The 12,561-nt window shown below is 39.8% G+C and overlaps 1 protein-coding gene across 8 annotated transcripts in view; it reads left to right on the top strand.

The window, feature by feature from the left end:
• LOC105450515 (amphiphysin) overlaps positions 1 to 12,561 on the top strand; it is a 34,424-nt gene that overhangs the window by 20,234 nt on the left and 1,629 nt on the right. For 6 of the 8 annotated variants that reach the window (XM_011690387.1, XM_011690390.1, XM_011690384.1 and 3 more), the window contains exons 2-5: positions 6,813 to 6,948; positions 11,090 to 11,280; positions 11,704 to 11,976; positions 12,209 to 12,327. In XM_011690387.1, the coding sequence (XP_011688689.1) occupies positions 6,813 to 6,948; positions 11,090 to 11,280; positions 11,704 to 11,976; positions 12,209 to 12,327 (719 nt within the window). Of the gene's footprint in view, positions 1 to 1,398; positions 2,116 to 5,849; positions 6,542 to 6,812; positions 6,949 to 11,089; positions 11,281 to 11,703; positions 11,977 to 12,208; positions 12,328 to 12,561 lie in introns of those variants that run through there. The other 2 variants (XM_011690391.1, XM_011690388.1) reach the window with 2 other exon arrangements.

Genomic DNA, 12,561 nt, shown 5'->3' on the forward strand with positions numbered 1-12,561 from the left:
TGTGTGTGTGTGTGGTGCGTGCGTGCGTATGTGTGTGCGTGCGCGCGCGTGCGCGCGCGCGTGTGGTGTGTGAGCGTATGTACATGTTTATACATAAGGATCCTACAGTTTATCACTCCCGTAATATTTACAAACTCCAACGCTCGCTCACTCAGTTATTCACTCACTCACTCACACACAAGCTCTCTCTCTCTCTCTCTCTCTCTCTCTCTCTCTCTCTCCTCTCTCTCACTCACTCACTCACTCACTCACTCACTCACTCACTTACTCACTCACTCATTGGGGAGCGAGAAAGGGTTCAGGCCGTGGGTCGCGTACGCATGTACGAGCACGAATTACCGTTCGCCGATGGGCGCCGGATTGGCCGCTCGTGGCGAACGGCGGGCCGACTGCCCGAGAGGTTGATGTCCGAACCCCGCGCCAACATTCCGACTTCTCTCGTTCTTTCCTGGTGGTCTCCGCGACTGGTTCCGCGCACGGCTCCGGCCGAGAACACCATCCGCGAAACGCCAAAAAAAGGCTTCTCCGCTCGCGACTTTTTCGTTGGGAAAACTTCATCACTTTCGTTAACGGGTCGCTATCTTGAAATCGATCCCCACGTTTTTTTTGAATACACATTTTGCATATAGCAAATCGTAGTATATTTTACAGATTTCTCTCATTGCGTTAAATATTAATGACATTACAGAGCTTACCGCGAATTCTTATATAATTAACAAACGCATTTAAAAATTTTGTACGTGTTATTTAACATATGTTACAGAAAAGATTTCTTTAATTATAATTTAAAATAAAGAATATTTTAATTTATATAATTATCAATTGAAGAATTACACTTTTATAAACCTTATATAAAAAAAAATACGTTAGAAAAATTTATAAGCGTTTCTCTTATAGTATCATAAGTTTGATTTATATAATTTTCACTCACTATCATTACTTTGTACTTTTTCCTGTGCAACATACTGTCTCTACGACAATGCTTCTCCCGGAGCACAATGTGAACCAACAAGTGGCGAAACGGGGCCATAGGATGGCACAATAATAGCGATGCAACGGCACATTCGCGTCATCTGCTCGGCTATTAATAAAACCGAGAGAGGACCATCTATTTCGGAAACGACACGTCTGGGTCTGGTTCGAATTTGGAACCAGCGTTATTAAAAATACAGCATCCTTAAGGCATGGTACACATGCTCGATACATAAATTGCAGATTTATCATTACCTCCAATGTCCGGTAAAGAAATTTTATTGGCAAACGAACCTTCGAAGAATCTTTTTGCGTAGGATACGTAAATGTAATTCTAATTTCAAAGCCCAGAATTCTAGTTCTAATGCTATCTATATATGTCATCTGTATTAATTACCATCACTACCAATTAGTATTATCATTACTTACACACACGAAATCTACCAACACGCGCATACGTACCAGTAGCGAGACAGCTGTAATTGGTCACGTTCCAATGGTTGATCATTGCGAGTGTCTATTTTCAGCTACCGGTAGCAGATGTAAAAGAATTAAAGGAAAGTAAAAAGAATTCGTTTACCCTCATTATCTTTATAATATTTTATTTCTCATTGCGTCACGTTACGTACGTAAGACGTCCATACAAGACATAGATTGAATGTTCAAGGTATATTTACGATTGATTTCAGATGCATTTCTAACGTAAAATGAAAAAGTGCCCGCGCGCGTGACTCGTTTCTCAAGAAAATCTAACTTACATATTGTTCTTATTGTGTACACAAAATAATACACGTGTGCCTACATGCGCCTTTGCTTTCTTCGTGTCGAGCACCTGGAAAATCGAGTAGAGGGACGAGAATAGAAATTCGCGCGGCTGCGCCGGAAAGGCGGCTCAGAATTTTAAGTAAATCCTCTGGGGATGTGCGCGACGTAAGAGCCGAACTAGTCACGACGAGGAATCTTCCGTGTTCCCGTTAGGCGCGTTACCTATCGCGCGGAGAGAAAGTTTTCCTATTTATACGGAAAACGCCGGAAGCAGCGGAGTAATTGGCTGTCGGGGATAACGATTCGAAAGAAAAAAAAAAAAAGAAAAGAGTCGCGGCGCAATTGGGTGCTGATAGTTACTTCCGATCAGGCGAAATCGTTAAGAGGAGTTTCATAATAATTTTTAATGCTTACTAACAAGGTTCACGGAAACCCGTTAATACTTATGGAAGTTAATTAGGATATTTGTAGAATATAACTAGTAATGAAATTTGTGAAATTTACAAAGTTTAATAGATTTCTTTTTAACAGTTACGCAATTGACAGACCGTCATCTCTCGTCGCACTTAACTCTCTCGTATATACGCGATCGTTGTATTAATGATACATGCAAGTCGGCTACGCGTGTAAACGAGTTCAGTCTTCGTTCTCACCTGTTACAAGGTATCGAACGGGGACTATGTTAACCGGATAACGGTATATGAAGGCGTACGGAATCGTGACAAAAATCGTGTCTCGTGTCTCGGACTCTTGCAGGGCAAAAACGTCGGTCGGACAGTCGCGCAGTGGGCCTTGTCGACGACGCGATATGCTTAAACGTCTATCAATACCGCGCCAATCAGGGTCGTTGCGTGTGCATGTTAATCTCGGCTTATGAAGGTTATAATAGAGTCGTGGCCGACTTCACACACGAGACGTATGATTTTCGCTGGATTTAAATGATCCTCGCGCGAGAGAGAAGCCATCAACTGGGGAGAAATACATTATGTATATAATTTTACTTAGACTGGAAAATAATTAGCATATTGATTAGTACACACAGTGATTAAGTACACACATACACATCTCAGAGGTATGCATAACTTTGTGCGATAATAAAACGAGTTTCGCGTTCTTTCGTAAAACAAATATTTCGCGAAACAAGTATCGCGATGCGTAACGGTACAGCCGGTATACCGTATAACCAATAGGACGTGGTATATCTGCTTATGCTTTTGCTGCGTCCGCAACTTGCAGGGCGAAATTCTTCGCGAGACCCGCCGTGACTCACTCTGATAACACTATTTTTGTTGCTACGCTAATACGCGGACTCGCGCCCGAGGCTTATCTCGCGATGATGAGAGCCACGCTCTCTCTCTCTCTCTGCAGCGACCAGTGATTCACAAAGGGTCGTATTAAATATCGAAAACAACGGAACGTTTTAATATCACGTTGCTCTAGTCTCTTCTCTTTGTCTGAATATTATATAAAATACAATACATATCTGCAGATTACTTGACGCATCCGGTAATTTAAACGCTTGTAGCCTTCGAGCGCTCTGCGACGCGACGATTTTATCAGGATAGATACGACAGTGTTTAATCCGACTTTTCTACGTTAAATTTTCTTGGAATGATGTACGTGCGGTGTAATCCTTTTCATTTCACAGCGAGACCCCGTTGCTATCTTAATTTTATGGAGCGAGATAGAAATCGTAGCAACCAGCAGTACCTTTAAAGTTGCGACGAGAAAATTATATATGGCAGACAGGATGATCTTGACCTGAAAGTGCACGAGCGAGTTAATAGGATTAATCTCTTACTCCCTTGAACGGCCGGACTCGTGTCTTATAAACCTGTCGCGATTCAATTCGTGTTAAAACTTCGTTTCGCATTTCGCTGATTACAAATATAATTGCAGTAAAACGATACAATGATGTACTAACACTGTATTATTCTTTATTAATTAAGATAAAAAATTGTTGGCAGGCTCTGCAGTTTTCTAGCCCTGCTTTTTATATTTGCCTCCTCACGCAAAATGCAATTTCTTTATGATCGTTCTTATTATTATAGAATAAGCTGCACATCAGGCGACAAATAACATCGTTGCGCGGGTTAACGCCTTTAATAACGCCATAGAGACGGCTGAAAGAATTAATCTAAACGTTTATGCCTCTGATAGCTGGCGAAATGCCGGACGCGTGCAATACACGCCTTTTATTAGCCGCTCTCTACAATAAAGGTAATTAAAGTGGGAATTCCATTATTAATGTTGCAGCTACGATGTGATCTCCAGCGTGCGTAATAGCAACATCTCTTTTTGTACCACTGATGGACCGACATGGCTATGTGATATATAAATGTTTTTTATAAACATTTGGATTCGTAAAGACTTGGATGTACGATAAAGATGATACTTGACATATCGTATATCGATGTTTTTTTACGTATCACTTTTAGGAATTGCGTCACTATCATCATTGTATGACAATTCTCTTGTCGACTGATAAGTAGAAAAGGAAAACATTGCCCCCATGGTTATTGACACTTCAATGATCGAAATCGATATTCATTCTCAGAGAAAAATTAATCTCATTAGACATTTAAGCTGACATAGCCGTCTCACAAGCTGGGAATTAATTTGGTAAAATTCGGTAAAATTAATTAATTATCTCGTTGATCCCGTCCCGAAAATAGATCTCGCGCGATACTTTAGCACGTTGTACGTTAACCACCTGCAATTTGCAAATTTGCGATAATGCCCGTTCGAGGTCACGCCAGACGACGGAAGGGAAGGTTAAAGAGACGTATAGGCTCGAATGTGAACTAGTTCGATGTGTGTCGTTCCGGCTCGCTGACGTTACAAGAGTCGCGCCGCGTGTAACTGGCGCGATTAATTCTCCGGGAAACTGGAGAGAACGGAAATTACTGCAGGATGATACAACGCGACGCGCAATCTCCACCTCTCTTGTTTCCCCGGAACGGCGGCCGGGGGACGAGAGAAGAGCGGCTCGCGTGATCTGCATGCATATAAGTAGCAGAAGGTCGGCGTACCTCTCGCCTCCGCGGACAGATCACCGGCTTCGCGAACGGAGCCAGTCGGCGATATAGAGGTGGTTACGCAATGGCCGACTCGCGATTTCCATCACGGACGTTCCAGCCTTTGATTTCTGGCCTAGCCCAAGAGAGAGATGGTCGGCATGGGCGCCGGCAGCATCTTTTTTCGCGTTCCACTCTGATTCCTAATCTTTGAAATATCAAGCTATCCTTTATCTAAAAGAAGAGAGACAGAGAAGATGTTCAGAGCTTAATATGCAAAGTGCAGGTCTAATCTTGTAGATGTTTAATTATTTTTTTAAATTGACAAAAATTTCTTGGATTTAATGATAAAGTAATTTAATTTGAAACAGATTTAAATATAAATGAAGTAAAAAGCATCTTCATGTAAGATATGATCTTAGACAAATCTAATTTGACATGAGATATGACATACATATATAATCTCTCTCTTCTTTCTATACGTTTTACGATAGATTTCATGAGTCAATTCGAAATTTTAGGATCAATAGAATTTCCTGATCTCCTTTCGGTAATTTCCCGAAGGGACGATTTCTTTCCCGCCGTACGGAAGATCGTACAGGTGCCACGGAGCAGCGGAGCTAAATGAAAATCGAACTCGACGTATGGCATTCCCGGCGTGAAATTTCTCCGCGGTCGATAGCTATTGTTACATCATCCGCATCCTTTCACAACGTCGCGCCTTATTGCCGATAACAATGGCAGTGGAGTACTACGTCAGCTCTGATAGATTTCTTTATTAACTTGGCAGGGGAGAGAAAGTAATGCGAATCATTTTCGCGCATTCAAGATTAATATTGTTTTTTTTTATTATTAATTTTATCTGTAATCGTTAGCGCGTTTTTGTTTCAGACATGAACAGATTTGTAAGGTTCAGCATGTGCCTGTTATCGTCCATCTCATAAATAAATTCATGATATGAAATATTTTATCACTCGAGACCGGAGTACATCCCTTCATGCTCTTTAACATTGACGCTTTTATATTAATGCATGTAACATCCGTGCGATAATATTAATTAAAATTTAAATAACAGGCGCAGACAGTATAATATAAGACCGCGTGCGATTATCACACGATCTTCCATACGATGCGATGATAATGCAGCGCGGTGTTTATCGTATCGTGACGAGCGCGGTTCAAAGGCCTCATTTGCGATAGCCACACATTTACCCGCATTGTCATAGTCAACCACGAGAAATGTACATTCGATTGTACTCGTGAAGTTTAATGGTAGTCTAGTATGGAGATTTTATTTGCCGTAAACCAAAATGAGAGGATTTTTCCTCAATAAATATCGACGAATAAGTATATATAGGTTCTTAGTTAAAGCAAGAACCCTTAACAAAAGCTTGAGAACTCTTGAAATATTTAACATTGAAACTTGGGGACTTAATTTATGGCAGTGTACTTAAGCCATTGCAATCGCGAAAAAATTACATTAACGTCTGAATATCTAATAACGTAATGCACCATTCGAAAACGACACTAGAAATGCATATATTCGAGATGAAAAAGGCGAGACATTTACATTAAAAAATTGCTTTTTAATAGTCGAGTTTCGATCGGATTAAAAAGTCTGAGGAAGGAAAATTGAATATTTTATACGTATAGACACTTCACACCTACGCAGGACTAACGTTTGTGGGAAGAGATTCACGCAAAAGTTCACACACGTATATCCGAGCTTCATTCAACTCAGAAAGCTTTCCGATTATATGAATATGCGGCGATGCAATAAATCACGAGTACGTTTTATTCACTTCATGTACCGTTATTCGTTCGCATTGTCTAAAGCTTTTGCTCTTTTGTATGTATATTATACTTACAATCTTTTGTATAAATGTTACGTCGTCTTCTTTATGTAGCATGTATAGAGACAATCGGTTATTATTATTGCTGCTATTATATATTATCATTTTTATATGAATTATTTTATTATTAATTTTGTTCACTTCTAATCGATACACGTAAAATCAAGATAAATGATTCAAAAATCGAATCCTTTTCTCATTGCAGTTTCTTCAGAATCTGGGCAAGGTCGATCGAACCGCGGACGATATATTCGACGAGCATCTGCAGAACTTCACGAGGCAGCAGAACTCCGCCAACAGACTGCAAAAGGAGTTCAACAATTACATCAGGTGTGTTCGAGGTAAGTCGTCCCGCGGGGCAAAACTAACTCGTCTTTCCTCTAAATGGCAGTCGTTATTTATCGGGCGCGCTAATGTTTGCTGTGTTTTACACGCGGAAAACGCGATATATTGTGCGTATAAATTGAATAGCTTGAGTTTACATAAATTTTAACGGTTCGCCGTAGAGAAACTTTTTATGGAGCCTCGCGAATGTGTGCGGCAAATAGCTGTACGGTGTCGTGCATCGCACCGCGGTTATATATTAACTTAAGGCTATATATTAACTTTTGAATGATTAGGCGTTTAATTATCTATTCAGCGTCTCGAATATGTCGGGTATTGATTAGATGTTAGAATTTTTTTACATAAGCCTATGTTTAACAACATATTCACGGCAATTAGGCAGGTGTAAAAATTCGTATTACGTAGTTACCAACTGCACAGCAGGAGTGACGATAGCCATTCGTCTGGCGAGCCTTGCTAGCTATTAATATCTTAAATATAACTTCTGCAGTTTATACAGAGTGTTTGAAGATTACATTTCTTTTTTATAAATTTTGTAATTAATTACGTACGTTTTTTTTTCTTGAAATTTAATTCGAAAGCGAAATTAAAATATATATGGGCTTCTTCGAAAAAATTGAGATATAAAAATATTTATATAAAATATTTATATAAAAAAATAGATATTTATATAAAAAAAAAAATACTTATCCATTTCACGAATTCTCGAAGAGTCTTCCGAGCAATTTTTTTGTTCTATTGTAACATCCGATGATGTAAGATGTAAGCGATACGAGTATGTAAAATTGTTTGCGTATTTATTGAATCAGCGTGTTCGAATTAACAAACCCAGATGCAAAACCCATGCACGTGATACTACAAAAAAGAAAAATACTCGCGTAATCTTGCATAGCCGTGACCCGGTTGCTAAGCTCACGTGAAGACTGAATTACTCTATTACTATTTGCTCTGTAAGTCTGTACTCTGCCCTCTCTTTTTTTTGTGGATTGAAATAATTGCGTCTATCGATACGAACCTCGCTTGGGAATTTATGTGTCTCAGTTTCATCGTTTTCTCTCTTCCTTTTCTTTTCTCTATACATTACGATATATAAAATTATATAAATACTGACAATAAAAGAAATATACAGATTATAAAATTTTTGCGCCACACAGAAATATCATAACAATTATTTTGAATCCTCAGCGAAGTTATGTAATTGAATGTAATTCCGTCACCTAACAAGTGTCGAAAAGACTGATGGCTTCTGCTGGAAGCCTTTGTCACGCGCACGGAGTCGATTTCCGTTAACTTAACGAAGGCTGTTATCGACAAACAGGGGGAAATGATTTTCGCCGTCCGTCAGTCGACACTCCCATTCGCGTCTCGCGGATGAATGACGGACAGATGAATAACACGCAGACATTGAATAACGACCGGCGCGGCGGTTCCGCGCCCGGCATGAATTACCCTCGAGAGGAATTGACGTAATATTTTAATCGCCTGTATATTCGGTAATGCACCGTAGAGAGGTACACATGCGAAAACGACCTTTGAGAGAAGGAGACTTTACCGGAAGGAATTATTCTCCGCGTAATACGCCGGCAGTCTCTATCGCGCCGTTCCTCCAAGCAGCGCGGCGTGCCCGAAATTGTTGAGCGCGACACGGCCTTGTCGCGATTGTTGAATATCTCAGATAAGCCGGTAGCCCGTCGCGTGCCGTCAGCTGTGCAATCGATAAGATGCAGTCTCGGAAATTGATAAGGGCAATTGGCTGGCTTTTCCCAGTAACGCGGATACGATAACGAGATAATTATTTCACGCCACGTGTCAATTTTGTATACCATCCAAATTTTAGTGGAAAATTAATTAATTCTTGCCTCTCGCATTTCATTTTGTAACGGCATTCAAACGCTGCGATTTATAATAAGAAAAATCATGGCGTAATTACGATAAACGATCGCGTAATGTTCATGTTGTTCCAAAAATACATTGTAATTTATATAGCATCAATTTATTATCAATTTTAGATTATCGAGATGAAAATTATTAATCGAAATTATTATTCAGTTTACGAAGCGGTTGGCACTGATGCTCGCATGCAACGCATGCAATCAGTCTTTTTAGGTCTCGATGAGGTTTCTAGTTTCTACGTCTATCTATCGCTTCGCGAGTGGAATTACGCGTTTTATAAGCTTGGGAGACACCCATGCAGCCGGTGCTTATTGTTTCTCTCTCTCTCTTTCACCTCGACGGTGAGTCTTGACACGAGACTGACAAAAACACGCGCCAGAAATCAATAGAAAAACGTCATCGCGACGATCTTTAATCCCTCCCACTCGAATTGTGTTAGTCGCAAACAACTTTTCCACGGTTGGCTGCATGGTCTACAGCGACGTGTTCGTTATTCGCATGCTTTTTATAGCCTCTGCCAGTCAGGGATATCGACCGCGAATCTTTAATTTTCGACCGAAGGCCGGCGGCCAAAAATCGACGGAAGTGTATGCGAGAAAATGAGGTAACGACGAATTCGGGAACGCTGGATTGCCGTTAGGCAAACGTCGCGACCCGGTCGCGGACGACTTCCTCGGAGGAGGTGTTAATCTCGGAGTGTGTGCAGGATCCGCGTTAGCGGCTGTTAGCTTTCCTTTTATCACGTCTCGGCGGACGAGACGCGACGTGTTGTTCGCACAAAAGTACCCGCATGCGAAACGTATATCGGTGTATAGATAGTAGGTATAGGTGCCGGCGACAATGAAGTTCCGCTGTCGCCGTATAAACGCCGAGCAACGGCGAAATATGACGAAAGTCATGCCCGTGACGCGTTGCAAATCCGATCGCCGACGATTCGTCACAATTTTCGTGATTTCCATCGACCGCGTGCTCCACGTCCGAGTTCAAATTCCAGATGAGGGAAAAGAAGTTATAACGAGGCCGGCGGCGCGGCGGAGCGCGACTCGTTGGACCGAGTACAAAGCGATCATATACTTGAGACTTATGGCAGCTCGCTTATACCATAATTTGCACTAACGTCAAATCATTTGGATACGTTTGCGCTACATGAACGATGCTGCTTACCTTTAGGTGCGCCTATTAAAATTGGCACTTAATAAAATTAATTTATACTCGGAGAGAATTTCCTTTTAAAATTTACTCTGAAAATCATATTAATCGTAGGACAATATAGTATTTCAACAAATTTTACTGTGCACTAGAATAAATTTGTTGTAGTGTATACTAAAATATAGTGAAAATCACATTAAAAAAATACTATGTTATCCTACGATTAACATGATTTTCAAGGTAAATTTTAAAATAAAATTCTCTCCATGTACAATGCCGTGAGATTGCTTAATTATATCTGCCGATAAATGTAATTATTTTATAGATTAGATCTCTATAGAAACGTCCATAATTTTTTCACAAGAATTCATCGAGACTCACTGAAAGTCCATATTTTTTTATGTGGAATAATTTATTTTATTTATTCTTTGTTTATTTTATTTTGTTTTATTTTATTTATCAGTTGGGTTTTTAAATGCAATATATTTTGGATATAAGTGAATTAAATTTAATTAAAATACATTAAATGCGCAAATCAAATGTGCGTGATAACTGAATTTAAAAGTCTTTTTTGGTGAAAAATATTATCACAACGTCATAACATATAAATTAAATATCAGTTTATACATGTAAAAGTGACGTTTTGTTTTTCCTGCAATTCGAACTGAGCATCGAAACTCGACGCGTGCCAATAAAACGCCATTCCGCAACTTTTGCGCGAGCCGAAGCGAGGAATTTGTAAGCAATCGGCTTATCGCCGTCAGGTGAATGCACTAGGAGAGGTTTAGATGTAGGTCAGGAAAGTAGTCACCCGCGTCGCGCGCGTTTTATTCCTGAAGTAAAAAGACACGTGTCGCCGTGATGGAAAATCGGCGTGAAAAAGTTTCTCTCTGTACGGCTTGCGAAACAGCACACGCGTCTCTCCCGACGCGACCGCGTTTACCGTGGCGCGGCGTCTTGCCGACTTGAGATGAATCTTCTTCCTCTGTTACCTTTGCCAGCGGCAATAAAATTGTTCTCGACGGCAATTAAAAACGCCAATGAAAAGTAGGCGAGGCAAACGAAGGCGAATCATGTGTATTTCGTTTATTGCAGCGGTGCAGGCCGCCTCGAAGACGCTCATGGACTCGTTGAATGAGATCTACGAGAGCCAGTGGACCGGACATGATTTGTTGTACGTGCAGGCACAAAATCTTGACATGCTGTGGCAGGATTTCACTCACAAACTCGCGGACCAGGTTCTTGTACCACTCAACACATATCAAAGCCAATTTCCGGAGATGAGGGTACGTCTACCGTGCAGCCTGCGATGATTGCGCACCAAACGATTTCTTTATTCATAATACTCTTTTAATTTATTTTAAAAAAAGATAACTTTATTAGTCACAATTAGATTAATATATAAATTAAATCTTTGTTTTATTTTTCTAACATCATGTCTTACTATTATACAGAAAACGAAGTTTCTCTCGTTGATTTTCAACAGTATTAATACTTTGTTACTTGCTTTTAAAACTAATAAAATTAATAAAAAATAACTGGCACAGGTAAATTTATTAAAATAATGATAAAAACAAATCGGGAATTTTTCTTGATGTTTTGCACGATATCTACGACGCATGATCAGAGTTGATGAGTAGTTTAGGAAATCAGTAATAAAATATATCAAGCTCTCTGCTACATTTCGAGGATTTCCAATGATTTTCCAGAAAAAGGTCGACAAGCGCGGGCGTAAACTAGTGGATTATGACAGTCAGAGACACAACTTCCAGTCGTTGCAATGCAATCCAAAGAAGAGGGACGAGCTCAAAGTGTCCCGGGGGAAGGAGCTGTTGGAGGAGGCGAAACGTACATACGAGCAGCTAAATTCCGAGCTGCACGACGAACTGCCAGCACTATACGACTCGCGCGTTCTTTTCCTCGTCACAAATCTACAAACGCTCTTCGCCGCGGAGCAAGTGTTTCACACTGAAAGTGCCAAGGTACCTAAAGTGATAGATATCAATAATAAGAATGGGAAAATAAAAAAATTTTTTAAGCAAGATTATCTTCAAGATTTAATATTATAGAATTTTATGTTTTACTTGATTCCTAACAGACTTGTGCGAATTTGATTCGACTTGTGTTTATTGAAATGTAAAAGTTGAATTTACATTTACAATTTAATAGTGTTTGTTTTATTAGTAATTGTTACATCTTTTTTTTTATTCCTAGGTATATTCCGAATTAGAAGCAATCGTCGATAAATTGGCTAATGAAAGTCAGCGAGGATCTTACACACTGAAGAAGAACACGGAACCGCAATCACCGAAGTCGCCTAACGCGAACTCGTCGTAAGTAAATCGATTTTGTAAAATCGAAATTATTAATTAATGTAAAGAGGGATTACATATGGGGACAGTGATTACAAGAGATTACCGTCATTTTGCAATCGCATTAAACATAATATTAAAGCGTTTATTGCATAAAAGCGTTTGTCAAAAATATGACGCGAGTAATAATTGTACAAAATGTAAAATTCCAAGAAGTGTAGTAGTTATATAATACTAATAATAACCCTGATTTTT

Source organism: Wasmannia auropunctata, unplaced genomic scaffold (genome assembly GCF_000956235.1).
Source record: "Wasmannia auropunctata unplaced genomic scaffold, wasmannia.A_1.0 LD336060.1, whole genome shotgun sequence".
NCBI lineage: Eukaryota > Metazoa > Arthropoda > Insecta > Hymenoptera > Formicidae > Wasmannia > Wasmannia auropunctata.